The sequence below is a fragment of the Pelophylax lessonae genome, assembly GCF_965119305.1.
Source record: "Pelophylax lessonae genome assembly, chromosome: 9".
NCBI classification, from domain to species: Eukaryota; Metazoa; Chordata; class Amphibia; order Anura; family Ranidae; genus Pelophylax; species Pelophylax lessonae.
In genome coordinates, this window is record NC_138776.1 from 178,557,526 (window position 1) to 178,582,434 (window position 24,909).

The 24,909-nt window shown below is 41.7% G+C and overlaps 1 protein-coding gene across 1 annotated transcript; it reads right to left on the bottom strand.

Moving 5' to 3' along the window:
• Nucleotides 1–6,401: 6,401 nt before the first annotated feature.
• On the bottom strand, nucleotides 6,402–12,180 carry ZNF503 (zinc finger protein 503). The gene is made up of 2 exons (XM_082266795.1): nucleotides 11,533–12,180; nucleotides 6,402–7,816 (listed from the first exon to the last, which is right to left on the bottom strand). Exons 1-2 carry the CDS (start codon nucleotides 11,794–11,796, stop codon nucleotides 6,431–6,433), a joined length of 1,650 nt encoding a protein of 549 aa, XP_082122921.1. The 5' UTR covers nucleotides 11,797–12,180; the 3' UTR covers nucleotides 6,402–6,430.
• Nucleotides 12,181–24,909: the final 12,729 nt, after the last annotated feature.

A 24,909-nucleotide genomic window follows, 5' to 3' on the forward strand; every position in this document is an offset into this window, starting at 1 on the left:
TGATGTAAGGGTATCACGTCCTACAGTCCAATGCTAGTAGATTAATTTCTATATTAATAAATACAATTAATAATAAAAATAATACTAATATTATTAAATTCTAAAAAAAGTGTTGAGTGCAAGTGAGAAGTGGCAGAAGTCCATAGCGCGGGGGAATCCCTACACCTCTTGTTATTATTAAATTCTAGCTTGCTAAATTATGTTTATTGTATTAGGTCTAGGGTGAGCCTGTTTTTGGGGCACTGAGCTGTACATCCATCCACAAAGCAGAACCATTTACACCAGGGGATGTGCAGCTTGCCAAACAATGCCAAGTACTGATTCCCTTTAAACAAAACTATAATTAGATTGTAAGCTCTAACGAGCAGGGTCCTCTGATTCCTACTGTATTAAAGTGTATTGTATTTGTACTGTCTACCCTCAAGTTGTAAAGCGCTGTGTAAACTGTCGGCACTATATACATCCTATATAATAATAATAATGATAACACATCTATAACAATAAGCTTTTGCTTACTAAAATATAGGACTCTGGTGCTCAACCTATGGAGTCTTGGGTTGTGTGACATGCAAAGCATTCTGTAACCACCACCAGCTTTTTCTTCTTTTATTAACATATAAGCACATCAGCAGTAATAAATCCCAGAATAATAATGTCTCACTGTCTTATTTTCTTCAATTAAATTAGTAATTCCAGGCCTCTTGTATCACAGTATCTTCTGTTATAGATCACAGGCCATCAAATTCAAGATTACATTCTTTGAGGTTGATTGTTAAAAGAATGTGTGAGGCTATTGCCAATAGCAATAGATTTCTTTCAATGAAAGATGGCACAGAGTCGGTTGCTGTGCGCAACAGCCCCAATTGTAAAAAAAAAAATCTGCCCCCTTGATGGCCACAGTCCATCTCCCATCAACAGTCTTTTCATAAGACATATGTCTTGCTTATCCCAATTTCAAATGGCAGAAATACTGTGACAAGTTCTCTCTGTTGGTCCTCAAAGGGAGAAATTTTGTAAAAAAAAAAAATAAAAAAATGAAATAGATAAAATATTTCTGAAGTGTTACACTGTACCTACTGATGTGAAGAATTCTTCTTGTAAAACAAAAGATCCCACTGCGGATAAAAGTAACAATTTCAGGAGGCTGAATTTGTCTCCCACAATCCCTGATAAGATCACCCCATACTACCAGAGACAATTGTTTTCTTTGCTGGCAATTTATATGAGTGTTCATGGAGTTTGGAATTACATGCCAGATAAGACTGTCTTTTCTAGAAACACACACATCATCTCCCTTTATCTGTCCAAATATATTTATCTCAAGACACTTTCCTTGTTATAGATCAAAGATTGTTTCCGACCGTATAAAAAAATGAAGAAGACTACAAACCTGGTGAGGGTGAGAAAATATATCACCTACTAATATTAGTCTAAAAGTAAATAAATGACAGCCCATAGCTTCTTTGAAAAATGGCTAACATTTTTTTTTTTTTTTTATGCTGTTTTTCACAATCTGCTGTTGCTAGATGGATGTCTGCAATTTAAAATGTTATACTTTTGTGTTCTGATGTGTTATACTAAAAAGTAACAATGTTTATCAATAAATAAGTGTAGACCAAATGTTGCAACTTTCATACCTAGACAGTCGGTGTTCAGTGGAGACCCCTAGTGGCGAAAATAGAAATCTTCACGCCTAAATGCAGTATGACAAATATTAGGCTAATGAAATATCTCTCAGTATCAAAAAAAAAAAAAAAACCTGAGACGTGATCAAATTGCTCCAAGATTTCTGATTCACCACCTTGTGTGAAGTCTCGAATTATTCGACTTCGTGATTCATTGCAAATAGCTTTGTTTTTCTCTCCTTACTGAAATGTAAAGCAGTTTGGAACATGACAGCAATGGCATTGTAAGACGTTTTTATTCTTGACAAACCAATGCATCGTGGAAGAAAAAAAAAAGTACAATTGCTGAAATAAAAATTAATTCAAATCACTTGATGAAAAGGAAAGTGGAACGTGTATGTAATTGCATTCCATTTAAGTCTCTTTCAAGTATTTCCACTTGCAGGTTCCTGTAGGCTCCCATTCATTTCTTTGTTATCATTAATTTGTGGTTTTATTCGACACTGAAGCTTTGTGACAGAATTGTCAGCTAATCTTTAAGTCATCTCCAGATGAAAAAAAAAATACACATCAGACAGATTGGAACAGGATTCGTTTAAATCTCAGGGTGGGTGTAAAAATAAAAATAAAATAAAAGGGTGCTAAATATTTTTTGCTCTTTCCTGTAGTGGTTGAAGATGATAGGAGATGATTTGCAACAGTTTATCGATCCTGGAATTTCACATCAAGTACACTCAATTGTCCTTTACTAACAAATTATCATTGGTGTATTTCGTTTTCACCACATTCACCCGCAAAAAGTCGCTGTAATTTGGTTGTAAGTAGTGCTAATAACAGCCCATAATAACTTTCACCTGATAAATCCTACAAGGAAACTACAATTTTGTACATAATGTAATCTTCAAAGAAACCTGAAACTATACATGTATGCATTTATATACACAAACAATTATATATATATATGTGTGTGTGTGTGTGTGTGTGTGTGTGATTTTTATTTATATAATACAGTATATACTCATTATTTGTGTATGAAAAAATAATTGTATAGGTTTCAGGCCCCTTTGAAGATGACATTATACACAAAAAATAAAAGTGCCCACCTTAAACATATCTATTTATCTATCTATCTATTTATCTATCTATCTATCTATCTATCTATCTATCTAGAGATAGATAGATAGATAGATAGATAGATAGATAGATAGATAGATAGATAGATAGATAGATAGATAGATAGATAGATAGATAGATAGATAGATTGGGCACTTGATACCCCCCCCCCCGCCCCAGCCACACTTTGGGGGTCTACACAAAAAATACTGATGCTGTCAGCTCTAGTACATCTTTTTTACTTTTACTTTATCCCAAAAACGAATATTTAAATCTTCCTGCACACATAGACGTGCATTTAGAACTATAAAGGCTGAATAATAAATAAAGGTCTCCAAAAGGAACTGTCAACTTATCTAGATAGAAGAAAAAAAAACACAAACACACACATCAGGCAGATTCAAATAGGATTCCACTTATATCTCAGGGTGGAAAAATATTAAACGGTGCTGAATATTTTCTGCACTACCCTGTAGCAGATGATAGGAGATGATTTGCAACAGTTTTATTGATCTTGGGATTTCACATCAAGTACACTCAATCGTCCTTTAATTATAAATGAGGACTATTATCGCTGTACTTTGTTCTCACCACATCCACTCTAAAAAAAAAAAAAAAGTTGCATTTTGGTCAAAGTAATCATTGCTTGTAACAATTGCCGTTAATAGCCAATAAGAAGGTTTAAAACTGATTAGCAGTTCAGCCAATATATGTATAAGATAGTTTTGGATATAATGGAATTTCCAAAATACTTATTTATATACTTACTCCGTGAATAGGTTCATATACCTATGTGTATCTAAGATATACACACACACACATATATATATATAAAACCTATGTGTGTGTCTAAGATTTTATATATATATATATATATATATATATATATATATATATATATATATATATATATATAATACTCAGAGAAAGATCACATTTGATTGTGTAATTTTTTTAATTGTTATATAACATATATTACACACAATAAATATATATATATATATATATATATATATATATATATATATATATATATATATAGACAGAGAGAAATATCACATTTGAGTGTGTAATTTTTTTTAAATTGTTATATAACATATATTACACACTATCTCTCTCTCTCTCTATATATATATATATATATATATTACACACTATATATATATATATATATATATATATATATATATATATATATATATATATATATACATACATACATACATACAAATATATAAATATAAATATATATATATATTATTTATTTATATATATATATATATATATATATATATATATATATATATATATATATATATATATATATATATATATATATATATATATCTTAGACACAGCACACATACACATAATTATATGTGTAATATGTATTATATATATGTGTGTGTGTAAGGTATATATATATATATATATATATATATATATAGTATACATGGGAAGAGAGATTGCAGGTTTAGGTGCCTGGCCACACCTTGGAAAATGGTACTGTGGTGGTTCCCAGTCTGGAACTGCAATTTTACCAGAAAAACAAGCAAATATTCATGCCCAATTATATTTACAGGCAAAACTTTGCTTATTAATTTAAAAACAGTAAGAATATATATATATATATATATATATATATATATATATATATATATGTATATATATATTAATAATAAAAAAAGCTTAATGTACAAGGTAAGTGTTCCTTTTTTAATAAAATGAGCACCCATGTGTGTAACTATTTCTTTTTTTAATTCGAAGTCCTATATCCCCTGAAAGTATTTGGTCACCTGCTTGGTGCAGGAATGAGATGAGTGTCAGGCCTGTGTCATACTTAGATGTTGTCATAGACAGATCGCCCTGTAGCAGCAGCTGCTGGTGACACAGTATAAAAGGTATTTCACTTTGGTGGCCTCATTTGCACCCCACCCTAGGAGCTCCAGTCCCTGGGCTGATTTTTGGTAGAGCCCGATGTGAAATGTAGGGACAGACTCCATCACATTTTACAGAGAGGAAATAAATAACTGCAAGCCAACTACACGACGCCTGTGCATAGCGCCATAGCCAGCGTAAAAATAAAAGCTCCTAGTTCCCAGCTCAAGGAGATCGCATCGCATCGCAACAAGTTCAGGCGTTTGTTTTAAGAGATTTAAATTGTCAAACATCATAAGGATATATAGGAGATTAACCCCCCCCCTTTAATTTGCACCCTACACTTCACTTAGCACCGATTGTCATTTGCCTTAGACGTCTATATGTACCTAACGCTATACTCCCTGTACGCTGATCTATAATATTTCATAAAGATCCACCAAAATAATATTTTCTGCCAATCGTCCAAAATCAGAGATCAAAAATTTTAAAATGCTTCCTACAAATGCTTTATTTGTATTACAATATTTTTTTGCCCACCGTAAAAGGAAGGATAATTACTTGAGAATATTTGAATCACTTTGAATAATCAAATCAGATAAATGGATCAAACAGATCATCGTTATCATAATAATAATGATAATAATTAACCTCGTCCTTTGGAGTGGAAATATGGAAATAAATGTAGTGTCACCAAGAAATGTTCGATCTAGAAATAAAATCTAGTTACTATTAATTCCTAGAGTTTTACACTTCCGTTTATGTTTATTTATGGCTGTTTCATAACTTTCCATATTGGGCCTTAAAAATCAATTGATGTTATTAGCTTTAGATCAAAAACCTGCAGTTAAAGTAGATTTAATTTTAATCCTGTTTAAAAGCAACAAATTACTATAAAACTCGAACCAATAATTAAATTTTCCCCCATTTGAGAAAAAATTCAAGTTGATTTTTATTTTTTTTTTGCTTTTCGACAATATTGTGAACAAAAAAAAAAGAAAGTGAAGAGACACATTGTATTTGTTGGTTAGAACGGAAATAGAAAATTACTAAGGTAGGAAAATTAAACTTGCCAGGTATTTAGGTATAAAAAAAAATAAAGTAATAAAAAGTAAACCGTGTGTGTAAATTAAATATACTGTTTCCTTTTAATTTTGAAAGCAATACATTGTGTGTTGGATACATGATGCAAAATGACCGAGCAAGCTTGCACACAGCTTGTCAATTATTATTATTTTTTTTTAAATGGGTGAATATTATGCACAAATGAATGGATTTAGACCAGAACAAAATAAGGCAAATTAGAAATTTTTGCAATAAAATCTTTTTTTTTCTTCCAGAATACATACAAAAAAATACCAATTTCTCTCTTTTTTTTTACCGTTTACACCTTAAAAATAACGGCAATTTGAAATTATGACAAACTGCTGGTTGTTTTAGTAACAAACATGCACTGTATGTAAGATTTTGGAGGGGAAAGGGAGGGCTTGTACCCAAACAGACGTTAAATAAGATACAATACAATAAAAGCAGTCATTTTTTTTTCTTTTACTTTTTTGTTGTTTAAGTAACATTAAAGAGAAAAAGCGTAATTGTGTCCCTGTTATTTATAACTCTACAAGGGGAGTTTCCACTTTACCTGTCCAGAAATGCACTTTTTTTGACCGAGTCTGCTTGGAGCTAACATAAATAAATAAGTGTCCATGGATCCAGTCCTCAAATGAACACCAAAAATCTATTTTTATTTTTCAATAGAAAAAAAAAAAAAAATCAAGTCTTTTTGTCTCCATGTGTAGGTGTCACCACCAAGGTAGTCATTGGTATCCTAGAGCAGAAGCTGTTGTAAGTCTTTGCCCATAGAGTGCATAGGGGGAGTAGTAGTGTCCTGTGGCTGCTGCTGGCACTGGCACTGGGGCACCCCCTGAAGGCAGAGGGCTCTTGGAATAAGGGTGGTAGCGGCTGCTGCTGAGTCCCAGGGGGTGGTGGTGAGGGCTCCTCAGAGTCAGAGGGCTGTGGGAGGCCCCCTGTGGCATGTGCATATGGCAAGCCATGGCAGCGGCGGCCAGGGACGAGGAGTTCGGGTATCCAGGCAACAGTTTGTCCGCGGAGCCTGGGAAGGCTGTGTGTGTCCGCAGGTGGCCCAGGAGTTCCTCGGAGGAGGAGAAGCGCTTGTCACAAGGGCCTGTGGCTGAAACCCAGTTGCATACATGGGGCAAGGGGTCGTTGGGTAGCATGAAACCATAGGGGTAGAGGGGGTGCCCGGGTAGAGAAGGTGGTGAGACCCCATGGAGGGCATGACTGGGGTACATCAGCGGGTATCCAGATTTGAGGTCATGTGCACAGGTGGCGCTGGCACCCAACTGGGAGGCGCAGTGGTAGCTGAGGCAGTAAGGGTCCCTACACAGACTGGCAGTCATTACAGAGGGTGGAGAGGCCCCTGTTAAGGGACTGGAGGCAGCAGACTTACTGGAGCAGCCTAGGCTACTCAACTGGGCTCCCACCAAAGAGTTCCCCTTGGTGGGGTCCAAGGAGACTCCATGTGCCAGGAACTGATGAGGGTAGCCGGCATAGGCTCCGGCCAGGGTGCCAGGGTAGGACATGCCAGCCGGGGGCAGAGGAAAGACCGTGTGGCCTGGTTTGTAGGGGGACACAGGGGCCACCAGACCGGATCCCAACATGGAACCAGAGGAGCTGGAGGATGAGGAGACAGGAGTAGGAGAAGGAGCAGCAGAAAGGTTCTTACAGCCCGGGGTCCCCTCCCGGTGAGTCTGCTGGAGCTCCACACTCAGCCTCCCGTGCGATCCGCTATCAGAGGAGCCGCTCTTCGTACATTGCTCCGCGTCCTTCTTCTCCGAACACTCCCCCGAGGATTTAGGCTCGGAAGATGGCGGCGGGGTGCGGGGGGAGCTGGGGCTCCCAGTCCGAGGGGTGAAGGGTGGGCAGGCGGCGCTGGGCACCCGGAATCCAGATTTATCGGATGAGCTGGACTCCTTCTTGTCTGGAGGCTTGGAGTACGGCTTGAAGCTTGACTTGTCCTCCGCCCCGATGTCACTCAGCTTCAGAGGACCGGACTTGGACTCCTTATCAGACCCGCTGGAGGAGCCGGTCACTGAGGACAGCTTAGATGGGGTCGGGTCCGGCTTACCGATCTGGGAGCAGGTCTGGGCCAGCAGGGCGAGGGGGCTCTTCTTGGCATCCAACTGGAGAAAAGAAACACATATGGGTCACATAGGGCCACACCACCCCAATTTATAGGGCATACTACATTCTGCGACTATATAGGTGTATATGTACAACTACAAGTGTGTGGGTTATGTGCACACATATATATATATATATATATATATATATATATACATACATACATACATATATATATATACATACATATACATACACACACACATATACACATACATATACGCACATAACCCACACACTTGTGTATGTATATATATATATATATATAAATATATATATTTATCACTCGCAGACAGATACATAATACCTCTACCATAACACATGGGTATGTTTGTATACATATAAACCATATATGCACATAAACAGCAACGTGTGTATCATTTATTGCATATACACCTATATAAACAAAAACATAAATATTTATGTATCATACAAATATTCGCACACATTTTATTTCTGGGAAGATATGTAAATACATAGAGAGAGATTACAAGTATAGAATAATATAAACTCCTAATGATCGCACACTGATCCCTACACACAGTCAGAGGGAAGAGTAAGTGTCCCCAGCCACCCCGGGGGTCACTGATTGGGTGTAGTGGGTGCTCCAGCAGTAGTCAGTGTATAGGGATCATCTGTCACAGGGTGAGCTCATGGCTGAGGAATGTAGGTGGGCAGACAGAAGGATAGGGATGGCGGGGTCATTGGGGGGTGATGTCTGTCCTCACTCTCCTCGGATCATCACTATGGGGGGTGTCAGAGAAGTCAGGAAACTTTGTGTAGCAGAGGCAGCTCTCATGTCTCTCTATCATCCCTATACACTACGATATACTCCAGGCACAGATCGTGCGATCTCCTAACTGGGTTCCCTGTACTATAATATATAGATTGTGGTATAGATCCTATAGATCATGTATTCTATACACACTGTATAGATCCTGTATTCTATATATATATATATATATATATATATATATATATATATATATATATATATATATATAATATAGATCATGTATTCTATATAAATTGTATAGATCCTTTATTCTATATACATTGTATAGATCCTTTATTTCATATACTTTGTATAGATCCTATATTTTCTGTATATTGTATAGATCCTATATTCTATATACATTGTATAGATCCTATATTCTGTATACTTTATATAGATCCTATATTTTATATATATATAGGATCTATATATTGTATAAATCCTATATTCTATACACACTGTATAGATCCTATATTCTATATAGATTGTATAGATCATACATTTTCTATTCACACTGTATAGATCCTATACATTGTGTAGACCCTATTTGCTATATACATTGTATAGATCCTATATATATTGTATAGAGTCTATATTTTCTATATATTGTATAGATCCTTTATTCTTTATGTAGTGTATAGATCCTATATTCTATATACACTGCATTAATCATATATTCTATTTATAGTGTATAGATCCTATATTCTTTATACATTGTATAGAGTCTATATTTCCTATAGATTGTGTAGATCCTATATACATTGTATAGAGTCTATAATTTCTATATATTGTACATATCCTACATTCTTTATATAGTGTTTAGATCCTATATTCTATATACACCGCATTAATCATATATTCTATATATATAGTATATAGATCCTATATTCTATATACACCGAATTAATCATATATTCTATATGTAGTGTATAGATCCTATATTCTATATACACCGCATTAATCATATATTCTATATGTAGTGTATAGATCCTCTATACACCGCATTAAATATTCTATATATAGTGTATAGATCCTATATTCTATATACACCGCATTAATCATATATTCCATATATAGTGTATAGATCCTATATTCTATATACACCACATTAATCATATATTCTATATATAGTGTATAGATCCTATATTCTATATACACCGCATTAATCATATATTCTATATATAGTGTATAGATCCTATATTCTATATTAATTGTATAGATTCTATATCCTATATAGATTGGCCTAGAGGGTGTCCATAGACAGAGGCCACACAGAGGAGAATAATGTAGGCTGGAAGCTGTGTCGTACAGACATGAGGGATGAGTAGATGCCGGAGCTGGGAATTGAATGAATGTTCCGATAATACGATCAGATCCCCAGAGTGGGATGTGTGAGCGATCAGAGATCGGGGTGTGAAGTGTCATTAGCACCCACAATGTGCTGAGTGTGGAGGGAACGGGGATGGGGGAGAGGAGCACATCGGACAGTGATGGGGGGAAGAAGGAGCCTCCAATGATCGGGGTGTCCTTAGAAATAAAGGTGTGCTGATTATGGGGGTTCATCCTATAGATTGGGGATTAGGGAAATATAAATCTATGCGTCTCCAATAATCGGGGTATTATTATAGATCGGTCTAAAAAAACAGGGATTAGGGTCTAGGAGATATGATGTGTGGAGGGGGGGGGGGGGGGGATGTAGAGATCAGGGTGTCACTGACTATGGGGATCAGATAAAATCCCGGGGATTAGGGGAACATTGGATTAGGAGTGGGAAAGGCATAGGAAGAGTCCTGTATCGATCGGGGGTCATAGGAAGTAGGGATCGGAATAAAAGCCGGTAATTCGGAGGACAGGAGTCCCGGAGATGTGTTGGGGGGATCTAGTAATCGGGTGTCATGGACTATGGGGCTCAGATGAAAGATGGCGGATTAGGAGGACAGGAGTCTAGGAGAGGTGAAGGAAGAGCCATCCAATGATAGAGGAGTCATGGACTATGGGGCTGAAAGTTCAGGGATTAGGAGGACAAGAGTCTAGGAGAAGTAAAGGAGGGGAGGGGGGGGCGTCCAATGATGGGGGTGTCATGGACTTTTGGGATCAGATAGACACAATGCTAGGAGAGGTAATGGGGGGGGGGGGGGTCCAATGATGGGGATATCATAGACTCTTAGGATCAGATGGACACAAGTATAGGAGAGGTGGGGAAGAGCCAGTGAAGGGGGTGTCATGGGCTCTAGGAGAGGTGATGGAGGGGGACATCCAGTCATGGGGATGCCATGGGCTCTGGGGATCTGATGGACACAAGGCTAGGAGAGGTGATGGGGAGGGGGGTGGGGGGCATCCAGTCATGGGGGTGTAATGGGATCTGGGGATCTGATTGACACAAGGCTAGGAGAGGTGATGGGGAGGGGGGTGGGGGGCATCCAGTCATGGGGGTGTAATGGGATCTGGGGATCTGATTGACACAAGTCTAAGAGAGGTGATGGGGAGGGGGGGGGGGCATCCAGCCATGGGGGTGTAATGGGCTCTGGGGATCAGATGGACACAAGTCTAGGAGAGGTGATGGGGAGGGGGGGGCATCCATTCATGGGGGTGTAATGGGCTCTGGGGATCAGATGGACACAAGTCTAGTAGAGGTTATGGGGAGGGGTGTCATGTACTCCGAGGGTGACAGTTACCTCAATAGGGCTGACCGGGGTGGATGGATGGTAGGGGGTTGAAGATACTCGGGGATGGGGGTGTCATACCTCGATGGGGCTGACCGGGGTGGATGGTAGGGGTACAGGTACTCGGAGATGGGGGTGCAGGTACTCGGGGATGGGGGTGCAGGTACTCGGGATGGGGGTGCAGGTACTCGGGGATGGGGGTGCAGGTACTCGGGGATGGGGGTGCAGGTACTCGGGGATGGGGGTGCAGGTACTCGGGGGTGGGGGAGACAGTTACCTCGATGGGGCTGACCGGGGTGGATGGTAAGGGTTGCAGATATTCGGGGTGCAGGATGTGTCCGCTCCGGGCTGTCAGCATCTTCAGCACTTTGATGGGCAGTCGCCCGGCCTGGCGGAGGGGGTCACTGGGGGGCACGGGGTGGACGAAGGCTCTGTGATGGAAAAGTCGGGGGGTTCCTCCTTGGGGTGTCCCCGATCTGTCTCCGATCTCCCGGGTTGAAGGACTCTCACGACTTCCAGAAGCCACTGGCGAGCTGATCATGTCCCCCGGAGAGGCATTGGTGGGGTGCAGTGGGGTAGACGGACCCCAGGTAGAGGTGAAGGTAGGTCCCCGATAAGGATCCGGGTGTATAATCCTGTATGTATTAGATCCGATGGGTGTCAGTGTCCTGATATGATATCCAGTGTCAGAGAAGAGATCCGTCCCATCCGATCCCAGCAGCTCCCGCTCTCCTCTCCGCTCTCTCCTCTCCGCTCCGCACACAGCCGCAGCTCTGCCACACTCAGCCACTTCAAAAGGCTCCGAATTAGAGCGGAGATTAAAGCCTTTGCCGCCTTCCAATCAAATGGGACCCCGAGGTGATTGGAGGGTCAAGGGGATGTGACGTCCCCCTTCTCTCTTCTCTCTCTTCTCCCCCCTCCTCCTCTTCTAGGTGGTTTCGCCTCTCTGCTCAAAGCTCAGCCTCGGATTACATTTTCTGGTTGGTGTCCCCAGCTGCTCTTCATTTCTGGAACGTTTTCCCAGTCTCTTTCTTATCACAGCCATTCCATAAAGCTGCGTTCACGCCTGAGCCGCATGGAAACGCAGGTTTCTGCTCGCGCTTCCAGGGACAATGACGCCTAGCCATTCGCATGAGGCTCTATTCACACCTGGGCGTTTTTGAGCGTTTTTCAGCTCCAAAAACGCTCAAAAAAAACGTTCCAAAACGCCCAACAAGTAAAACCCCATTCATTAAATAGCCCCTGTTCACATCTGAGCGTTTTAACGCCTGAAGCAAAACGCCTGTAGCTGAAAAAAGTACATGAGCTTCTTTTTGGGCTGATTACCAGCGTTTTTGATAGATGTCAATGCCTGCCTCCAAAAACGCCTGAAAATCGCTGTAAAATCGCTGTAAAAATCGTTGTAAAATTGCGGTAAAAATCGCTGTAAAAATCGCGGTAAAAAACGCGCAAAAACGCTACACTCAAGTGTGAATGCAGCCTTAGGCTGCTTTCACACTGGTTGTTGTTGTGCCATTAGTAAAAGCATGTTTTGTTATTTTAAAATTCCAGCACTCCTGGCACAAAGATTATTCACATTTGTACATTGCGATTATGTGCGATTACTTGCGTTTACATGCAGCTGCGTTTAGCAGCGGTAGTAAATTCTTGCTTTTTGCATAGCATCTGTTTATTATTAAGTGTTCTTGCATGGCAAGACCCCTTACTGTTATCTCACATTACTGACCCCTTACTGTTATCTCACCACCCTAACTCCTCCCACAGTTTTTACACTACTTAGACAGTAATATACCAAACCATGCGTATTGTTCCTGATTGGTGTGCTATTATTTTGTGGAACGTTTCACAGAATGGTTCACAAAATATCGCGTTTTTGTATCGTGAAATTGGTCCCATAGGAATGAATAGCGGAATGTTCAAAGCTAGAGTGGGAGCTGACAAAAGCTAGAGTGGGAGCTGAAAAATCAGGACACAATTTCTAAACTGCCACCACTCCCTCATTTTCATCCCACCTACACAAATCTTATATCAAAACGTTCAGCTATCACTGCTGCCACTAAAAATGTCCACGGCTAAGCCATAGTCCTGATAGCTTTCACAATATGACCATTTGTTTGCAACTCACTCCGTCCATTGACATTCATTGAAACTCCACTCTAGCCACCTCAAATTTGAAGGGCAATTTCTAAACTGCAACTGTGCCTTCATTTTTAATATTTCAGAGACATACTATACAGCAAAATGTAGGTCTGGGTCTTGTGATTCTCACAATATAAAGCTCTTCACTGTAGGATTTATCATTTTGAAACTACAAACATTTGAAGATGGCAACTGCCTGTGAAGTGAGCAAGTTGGAGCAGTTTGTTTTTAAGCGCTCTTCTCTGCCCTTACTGTAGAGTGAGATGTCATAGGAACCCAGGTGTGTGAGCAGCCAGTAGAGTGACAAAAGCTAGAGCGAGAGCTGAAAGATCAGGACATGATTTCTAAACTGCCATCACTCCCTCATTTTCACCTACACAAATCGTATTTTTAAAACGTTCAGCTATCCTTGGAGCCACTAAAAATGTCCACGGCTAAGCCATAGTCCTGATAGTTTTCACAATTTTTTAACTGCTGCCACTCCCACACACACCACACACACACCATACCACACACACACACCACACACACACCATACCACACACACACACACCACACACACACCATACCACACACCACACACACACACACACACCATACCACACACACACACACACCACACACACACCATACCACACACACACACACACACCATACCACTCACACACCACACCACACGCCACTCCCACACACACACCACACCACACACACACACACACACACCATACCACACACACACACACACCACACACCACTCCCACACACACACCACACACACACACACACCACACCACACACAGCATACCACACACACACACCACACACGCCAATCACACAGACACACCATACCACACACACACACACTCCACTCCCATACACACACCATACCAAACACACACACACCACATACACACCACACACGCCACTCCCACACACAACACACGCCACTCCCAAACACACACACCACACACGCCACTCCCACACACACACACCATACCACACACACACACACACCACACACGCCACTCCTATACACACACCATACCACACACACACACCACACATGCCACTCCCACAAACACACACCATACCACACATGCCACTCCCACACACGCCACTCCCACACACACACCACACCACACACGCCAAACACACCATACCACACACACCACACACACACACCACACACACACCACACACGCTACTCCCACACACACTCCACACCACACACACACACCACACACGCCACTCCCATCCACACACCATACCACACACACCACACATGCCACTCCCACACACACACCATACCACACACGCCACTCCCACACACACACCACACACATACTACACACGCCACTCCCACACACACACCATACCACACACACCATACCACACACACATACACACCACACACACACACCATACCACACACACACACCACACACGCCACTCCCACACACACACCATACCACACACACACCACACACGCACCACACACGCCACTCCAAAACACACACCATACCACACACACACACCACTCCCATACACACACCATACCACACACATACACCACACATGCCACTCCCACACACACACCATACCACACACACACACCACACACACTACACCACAAACGCCACTCCCACACACACGCCACTCCCACACACACGCCACTCCCACACACACACCATACCACACACACCACACACACACCATACCACACACACCACACACCACACCACACACACACACACACCACATACACCACACACACACACCACACCACACACCCCCCCCACACCCACACACACACACACGGCAAGAACACTTCACACAATTTCCCCAGAAATTGTACATTTTCTAGTTTTTTCTTAGTACTGCGATTAACTGCGTTGATATACAGATAGCTGCGGTACATCGCTCCTGGACGCTGTCAACTTTATTTTTCTTAAATGCACAAAACCGTCTGTTATGAGAACTTTGCTAAACGCAGTGTGTGAACAGGGCCATAGGGATGCATTGTCTGCATTTAGCTGCAGTAAATAGGCTCCTTTTTCCACAGCTAAAAGCTAAATTCTAACCGTTCGTGTGAAAGGGGCCTTATAGGAGGTGATCAAATACCATCAATTTTATTTGGGTACCGCGTAGCATGACCGAGCAGTTGTCAGTTAAAGTAACGCAGTGCCGAATCGCACAAAATGGCCTGGTTATTAAGGGGGCAAATTCTTGCGGTCCAGAAGTGGTTAATCATTAAGACAAGGAACAAAAGTTCCTGCCTATTAATCAGTAAATAGTTCCATATTTTATGCATAAAAATCGTCCTGTGTTTATTTTTTTCAATAGTATATATGTTTACAGAATGCATGTCCTCAGAGGCAGATTTTTGGATTTTACGTTAGAGATCTGAAGGTAGTGCAGAAATCTCTATTGAAAACACAGCAGCTGCAGTCAGATCCATCATTAAAAAAACAATTGCAAATGTTTTTTTCTTTTTTTTTTCTTTTTTTACAGACCTGTGAATGAGGCCTTAAAAAAAGCTAGAAAAAATTACATGTGTGTATACACAAATATATGGAAGTGCAAATAGGCCATCCTCGTGTTTTTTCTGCCAGGAATATTTGCTGTTTATTTCTGAACATCTGATTTCAGATGTCATCTGAATGTCTGATGATCGGTACAGTGTGCAAGCACCCTAATGGCACCCCAAATGCGGGTAGCATTTGCGATTTCTGTTGCGCATTTTCCACATGACAAAAAGCGTAAAAAAAGCACACAAAAATGCCCATTACATTGGGCAGCACAGTAGCTAAGTGCTTGGCACTTCCGCCTGGCAGCACAGGGGTCAGTCAGTTCAAATCCCAACCATGGAACTACCTGCCTAGAGTTTACATGTTCTCCCTGTGTCTGCTGGGGTTTCCTCCAGGTACTCCGATTTCCTCCCACACTCCAAAGACATGCTGGTAGGTTAATAGCTCCTGTACAAATTGGCCCTAGTGTATGAATGTGAGTTAGGGACCTTAGATTTTAAGCTCCTTGAGGGCAGGAAATGATGTGAATGTACAATATATATATGTGTAAAAGCACTGTATACATGATGGTGCTGTATAATACCCTGTAACAATAACATCACCAAACAAGCTTGGATCAGTGACAAAAATTGGTACTTAAGCTTCTTTGACGCCTTTGTCGTACAACAGGCCACCCATTCAAGTGAAAAATGCACTAAAACTGGCAACGCATTACATCTACCATATGTGAATGTAGCCTAACCAAGTGTACAAAGTTTGAAAAAGAGATCTGATGCTGGCATCAAGAACTTCAATTTATTTAAGATAATGATCAAACTCACAATCGCACAGTCATTACTTCTCTTCCAGTTAATTTAGACTCAATGTAGGCTTACCATACACTAAACCTCCTTTATGGTGACCATACACAATCTGTGATCCAATAAAAACACTGAAATCTGCAAAAAAAAAGAAAATAGCCATAAGTTCCCTTCCAATCAATTTAGACTCAAGTTAGATCACATTCAATGAAACTGAGACAATCAGCCAGGGTCGAAAATTGTTGATTATTTTCCATCAATCAGCAGCACTGAGATACTTTGTTCATGATTCATGAATATGATTGCTTTTCTGTCAATCAGATGATGAGATTACATGGTGGCAACAGAAATGATCAATGACTTAAAATCTTATTATGTTTGCATCTTAACTATCAATAAAATTCACTTTCCCATGTGTGGCATATCAATCAAGAGGGGAGCCAATTGTAGATTGATTATTGCAATCAGATGAGATCGATCGGAAAAAACATTGATCAAAGCATGTATGCCATCATAAGCTACAGACTGGTTGGACAGCATTGATGTCAGTCTCCACAATAATAACCCCCAGCATTGGTGTCAGTCTCTACAATAATAACCCCCAGCATTGGTGTCAGTCTCCACAATAATAACCCCCAGCATTGGTGTCAGTCTCCACAATAATTACCCCAAGCATTGGTGCCAGTGTCCACAATAATAACCCCCAGCATTGGTGTCAGTCTCCACAATAATAACCCCAAGCATTGGTGCCAGTCTCCACAATAACAACCCCCATCATTGGTGTCAGTCTCCACAATAATAACCCCCAGCATTGGTGTCAGTATCCACAATAATAACCCCCAGCATTGGTGACAGTCTCCACAATAATAACCCCAAGCATTGGTGCCAGTCTCCACAATACTAACCCCCAGCATTGGTGTCAGTCTCCACAATAATAACCCCCAGCATTGGTGTCAGTCTCCACAATAATAAACCCCAGCATTGGTGTCAGTCTCCACAATACTAACCCCCAGCATTGGTGTCAGTCTCCACAATAACAACCCCCAGCATTGGTGTCAGTCTCCACAATAATAAACCCCAGCATTGGTGTCAGTCTCCACAATAATAACCCCAAGCATTGGTGTCAGTCTCCACAATAATAACCCCAAGCATTGGTGCCAGTCTCCACAATAATAACCCCCAGCATTGGTGCCAGTCACTGCAATAATATCCTCCATCACTGATGCCAGCAACCACAATAATAACCCTGAGCATTGGTGTAACTCACTGCAATAGGATCCCCCAGCATTGGGGTCAGTCTCCACAATAATAACCCCAAGCATTGGTGTCACTTACTGCAATATTATCCGCCAGCACTGATGCCAGTGACCACAGTAATAACCCCAAGGATTGGTGTAAGCCTTTGCAATAACAAAAACCCAACATTGAAGCCAGAAACTGCAATATAACCCCCCAGCATCAGTGTCAGTTGTAGCAATAATATCCCCCAGCATTGGAGTCAGTTGCAGCAATAATATCCCCCAGCATTGGAGCCAGTTGTAGCAATAATATCCCCCAGCATTGGAGTCAGTTGTAGCAATAATATCCCCCAGCATTGGAGTCAGTTGCACCACTAATAACTCCCAGCATTGGTGCCAGAGAACACAATATTACCTTCAGTATTAGTTTCAGTAACAGCATTAATATCCCCCAGCATTGGGGTCAGTTGCACCACTAATATCTCCCAGCATCTGTGCCAGAGACCACAGAAATAACCCCCAGCATTGGTTTCAGTAACAGCAATAATAACCCCCAGCATTGATGTCAGTGACCACAGTAATAACTACTAGCATTGGTGTCAGTGAACACATCATAAACCCCTAGCATTGATGTCAGTGACCATATCAATAACCCCCAAGGTGGAGCTCATGGCTTGTTGAAAATACAAGGCCATGCTTGATCAATTCTCCAAAAGTCTATAAAACCCAAGCACTCACTTAGTTAGGGACCATAGGAGCGCTGCTCTAATCAAGCGGGGAAACTCCAGAATACTGCAAACAAACAAAAGAGGCGCAAACGCCTAGTGCAATACCTTTTGACACATCCCTGTGTTTGGATTCCTATGTGGAGTAGGACACGTCCCTGTGCTTGGACTCCTATGTGGAGGAGGACACGTCCCTGTGTTTGGATTCCTATGTGGAGAAGGACACGTCCCTGTGCTTGGACTCCTATGTGGAGGAGGACACGTCCCTGTGCTTGGATTCCTATGTGGAGTAGGACACGTCCCTGTGCTTGGACTCCTATGTGGAGGAGGACACCTCCCTGTGCTTGGACTCCTATGTGGAGTACATGTCCCTGTGCTTGGACTCCTATGTGGAGGAGGACACCTCCCTGTGCTTGGACTCCTATGTGGAGTAGGACACGTCCCTTTTCTTGGACTCCTATGTGGAGCTGTGCTTGGACTTGTCCTGACATACCCCTGCTGCACAGCCATTTACTAGGAAGCTCAGTGTGCTGTTGCTTCTCCTCCCCCCAGCTCATATGCAGCTGAGAACAGAGGGAATGTGATCACTTATAAAAAAAAAAAGAGAAAAATGTATTTATTATTTTTATATCTATACAAAAATGAATGGGTTGTTTTACAAGGTGATCATTTGCAATCACTTTATTATGCACAGCTGCTCCAGATTCTGTGTGCTCCAGTCTTAGTAAATCTCCCCCTTTGGGATTGATTTACTAAAACTGGAAAGTGCAAAGTCTGGAGAAGCTCTGCATAAGACTCCATTCACACCTGAGCGATGTGTGACAGCTGCTGCAGCTCGTTTTTTTTTAGCTTTTTTTTCTTTGTTCTTTTGCAATGCAATTTTGGAGCGGCACCATTCATTTAAACAGGCCTCCCTCTGCTCCAAAAATGCTCCAAAGAAGTCTATGTACCGAATCTTGGCACAGACCCAGGAGCATTTGTGGTTGTGATTTTTGTAGCTCGTTTTATTGCTCAAGAATCGCAGCAAAATCGCACCACGTTTGGGGTGCCATTAACAAATAATGGCATTGCAAGCGTGTTCTGCGTTTTGCTGTGATTCTGGAATCGCAGGGATTCCGCCCGAGATCTGGATCGCTCAGGTGTGAACAGAGTCTAAAGAACCAATCAGCTTCCAGGTTTTTTTTTTGTAAAAGCTTAATAAAAACAAGCTGAAGTTAGAAGCTGATTGGCTGCATTTTTGGAGCGGCACTATTCATTTGCATGGGCCTTCCTCTGCTTCAAAGAAGCTCATGTACAAATCTTGGCAAAGAGCCAGGAGCATTTGCGATTTTTGCCATGATTGTAGTGTGTTATTTTGCTTAAAATTTGTGGCAAAATCGCACCGCATTTGGGGTGCCACTAAGAAATAATGGCATCTCAAACGTGTTCTGCGTTTTGCCATGGTTCTGGAATCACAGGCATAATCGTAACGATTCCACCACGATCCAGATTGCTGGGTGTGAATGGAGCCAAAAGAACCAATCAGCTTCCAGGTTTTTTTTTTTGTCATTGCTTAATTGAACAAGCTGAAGTTAGAAGCTGATTGGCTGCACCAGATTTTGCACTCTCCAGTTGTAGTAAATCTTGTCTTTTCCTCTATGAAGTGATCGGAGTTGGAAGTCCCCAGCCAGGCAGAGGATGTGAGAAAGGAATTTGCCCTCCCGCACGACTTCTGCTGATCATTTCTTCCTAGAACCATAGGCAGGCACCGCCCGACCAATCAGAGCGCCGCTGACAGAAATGAGCCCAATGGGCAGGCTGGGGAATGCAGAATCACATGTTTCCAATAGAGGAGCCTCTTCCTCCCTGTCACCTTCCAGCTCTGCTCTCCTCATCAATTGTCAATGTGACTCCACCACCATCAGTCACTTATTTGTCAGCCTCTGTCAATCCGCTCCTGATTTATGTCAGCTTTTGTTGCTGATTACAAGGCTGGTGTGACTTGAAGGGAAGAAGAGAGAGAGGAAGGTGGGGAGGGGGAGGAGGGGAGGGGGGGGTACTATTCCTGTGAAAGGAGTCATTCAGTTTAAGGAAATAGATCGTCCACAGTCTAAGCTCCATTTATATGCAGTCCAGGGGCGGATCACACCGGCCGACCTGTACATGGCCATCAATAAGGCTCATCCGGCACCTTACGGGTTAATCAGGGTCACCGCAAGGTCGAGCAGACACCCCATGTGTGCCAATCAGGCTGACAATAGGGGGGGGGGTTTCAAGGGAAGCCGAGATCATACACACACCCCTAGCGATCGCCTGAAGCCAAGATCGCCCCCAGCCATCAGAGAACAGCAGTTGCCAGTTGTAGCCTGGACACGCACATCAGTGACAGTTACAGATCAGTGACAGTTGCACATCAGTGACAGTTGCAGATCAGTGACAGTTGCAGATCACTTCACTGCCTTCACTCTACATCCGATCAACCCATTCACTTAATTCCCTGCCATCTCTTCTCCGAGCACACAAATATATACCATACAGCACAAGTATATACCATACAGCACATAATCGGAGTGTGGTTGGGTGCATTGTCTGACTGAGATCTGGGGGGAGGATGGAGGAAGGGGTGGGGGGGATTGACACATCTGGAGAATCCCCGGAATGTCAATAAAACTGACACTCCACACAAATCAAACACACTGACCGCTCCCTCCATTCATCCCATCACTGCTCACATATTTCATCTGACTGCCAGGAGCTGGGCCAGCACACACACTGCCCATGGCCACAGTCTGGCCTGAGCCACACTGCAACCTTCTCTTCTATAGACTGTCACCATTCTACACATCACAGCATCTGCAACTCTATAGAAAATACTGAGATCTATATACCTGGCTGTGTGTTACTATATACAGTATATATATTTATATATACTGTACATCTCTATAGGGATTGTATACATTGTATAAACACATGATATATATTATAGTTATATCTGTACAGAAAATGTAACTATAGGGTGGTAAGATTATATAATAGAGAGGATATTAATTGAATATATTTATATAGAGAGGGATAGTATATTTATATAAGAAACAACAGCATATACCTGTATAGGCACAGAGATAGAGATAGGGGGCTAAGCTAATATATCTATAGAAATTACATATACAGTATACATGTAGATAGATAGATAGATAGATAGATAGATAGATAGATAGATAGATAGATAGATAGATAGATAGATAGATAGATTATAGAAGGATAGATAGATAGATAGATAGATAGATAGATAGATAGATAGATAGATAGATAGATAGATAGATAGATAGATAGATAGATAGATAGATAGATAGATAGATAGATAGATTATAGAAGCATAGATAGATAGATAGATACACATTTGCCTAATAACCTATCTATCTATCTATCTATCTATCTATCTATCTATCTATCTATCTATCTATCTATCTATCTATCTATCTATCTATCTATCTATCTATCCTTCTATAATCTATCTATCTATCTATCTATCTATCTATCTATCTATCTATCTATCTATCTATCTATCTATCTATCTATCTATCTATCTATCTATCTATCTATCTATCTATCCATCCTATTGACCTATAATATAGAGTAAAGAGAGAGATATAATCTATTCTGTATATATAGAGATAGTATATGCAGCAAGTCTATAGAATTATTTCCATTCATTCCTATTGAATTGTATGTGTTGATGTTTGTCTATATTTGTAAATATTTCCTTCCCTCTCTCCCTCCTCCCTCTTATCTCTGGCTGTACACATGTAAACGTGTTATTCTTTCCCATTTGTCCCTTGGTGTGACACCATGGGCCACACAGGGTGGGAGAAGTTGCAAAGGTCACAGCAAGATGGAGACCATGTGACATGTAAGCAGCAGGACAAGTGCAGGGGGGGGGGGGGGGTGTACTTATAGCAGAGATTGGGGATGATGAGTCCTATGAGGATGGATCCTTCTTAAGTTTGTAGCCCCATAGAGATGTGTAGGATGGAAGTGGTGGGGATGATGAGTCCTATGAGGATGGATCTTTCCTAAGTTTTTAGCCCCATGGACATGTGTAGGATGGAAGTGGTGGGGATGAAGAGTCCTATGAGGATGGATCCTTCCTAAGGTGTCCATTTATGAAACTGTGAATTTTTTTCACCGTTCACTTCTCAGCAGTTCTCCGGGGAAAGATATCACCTCTGGCACCCTTTTTATGAAGCGGTGAACTTCACAGGGTGATCAGAGGAGAAGTTTTTCCTTGGAGAACGGCCGAGATCTGTGTACAAGTGAATGGGCCGCCTGTAATCTCGTGAGACAAAGCAAGATTACAGTACCAGAAACCGTTTAAAAAGCAGTGATAGATTATCACTGCTGAGTACACGTGCGTTTGACCCCCACTAATGTTAATAAAATAATTAGTCCCCCAACATAAATATATGTATATATACTGCATACACACACACACACAAACATACATTATATATATATATATATATATACACACACACATGAAATATATATATATACATGTATGTGTATATATATATATATATATATATATATATATACATAAATATGGCAGGGGGACATGATTACTGTGTTGGGGGGTCTGAACGAGGAAGAAGGAATTCGATAATCTTCCTTCTTCCCCCTCAGTTCTCCCCCAATTCTGTCTTCTCGCCCCGATTTACCACCTCCAGGCTGGTGAATCCGGGAGTGTGAATTCTGGCACAGATCGCCAGTGAAGTGCGGAGATCGCAGCTTCATAACCTGGCCATTTCTGTGTCAGTCAATGACAGATTCTCTGTGTGTAGAGATGATCAGCGGAGAACATATTCTCCCCCGATCACCTCTGTTTCATAAACCAATAAAGATCGGAAATGAGCTACAATCAGCAGGATCACTGCTCATCTTGGTTTCCTAAAAGGACACCTAAATTTGTAGCCCCATAGAGATGTGTAGAATGGAATTGGTGGGGATGATGAGTCCTATGAGGATGGATCCTTCCTAAGTTTGTAGCACCATAGAGATGTGTAGGATGGAGGTGATGGGAATTATGAGTCCTATGAGGATGGATCCTTCCTAAGTTTGTAGCCCCGTAGAGATGTGTAGGATGGAAGTGGTGGGGATGATGAGTCCTATGAGGATGGATCCTTCCTAAGTTTGTAGCCCCATAGAGATGTGAAGGATGGAAGTGTTGGGGATGATGAGTCCTATGAGGATGGATCCTTCCTAAGTTTGTAGCCCCATAGAGATGTGTAGGATGGAGGTGGTGGGAATGATGAGTCCTATGAGGATGGATCTTTCCTAAGTTTGTAGCCCCACAGAGATGTGTAGGATGGAAGTGGTGGGGATGATGAGTCCTATGGGGATGGATCCTTCCTAAGTTTGTAGCCCCATAGAGATGTGTAGGATGGAAGTGGTGGGAATGATGAGTCCTATGAGGATGGATCTTTCCTAAGTTTGTAGCCCCACAGAGATGTGTAGTATGGAAGTGGTGGGGATGATGAGTCCTATGAGGATGGATCCTTCCTAAGTTTGTAGCCCCATCGAAATGTGTAGAATGGAAGTGGTGGGGATGATGAGTCCTATGAGGATGGATCCTTCCTAAGTTTGTAGCCCCATAGAAATGTGTAGAATGGAAGTGGTGGGGATGATGGGTCCTATGAGGATGGATCCTTCCTAAATTTGCAGCCCCATAGAGATGTGTAGGATGGAAGTGGTGGGAATGATGAGTCCTATGAGGATGGATCCTTCCTAAGTTTTTAGCCCCATAGAGATGTGTGGGATGGAAGTGGTGGGGACGATGAGTCCTATGAGAATGGATCCTTCCTAAGTTTGTAGCCCCATAGAGATGTGTAGGATGGAGGTGGTGGGGATGATGAGTCCTATGAAGATGGATCCTTCCTAAGTTTGTAGCCCCATAGAGATGTGTAGGATGGAAGTGGCGGGGATGATGAGTCCTATGAGGATAGATCCTTCCTAAGTTTGTAGCCCCATAGAGATGTGTAGGATGGAAGTGGTGGGGATGATGAGTCCTATGAGGATAGATCCTTCCTAAATTTGTAGCCCCACAGAGATGGATGGAAGTGGTGGGGATGATGAGTCCTATGAGGATAGATCCTTCCTAAGTTTGTAGCCCCACAGAGATGTGTAGTATGGAAGTGGTGGGGATGATGAGTCCTATGAGGATGGATCCTTCCTAAGTTTGTGAGCCC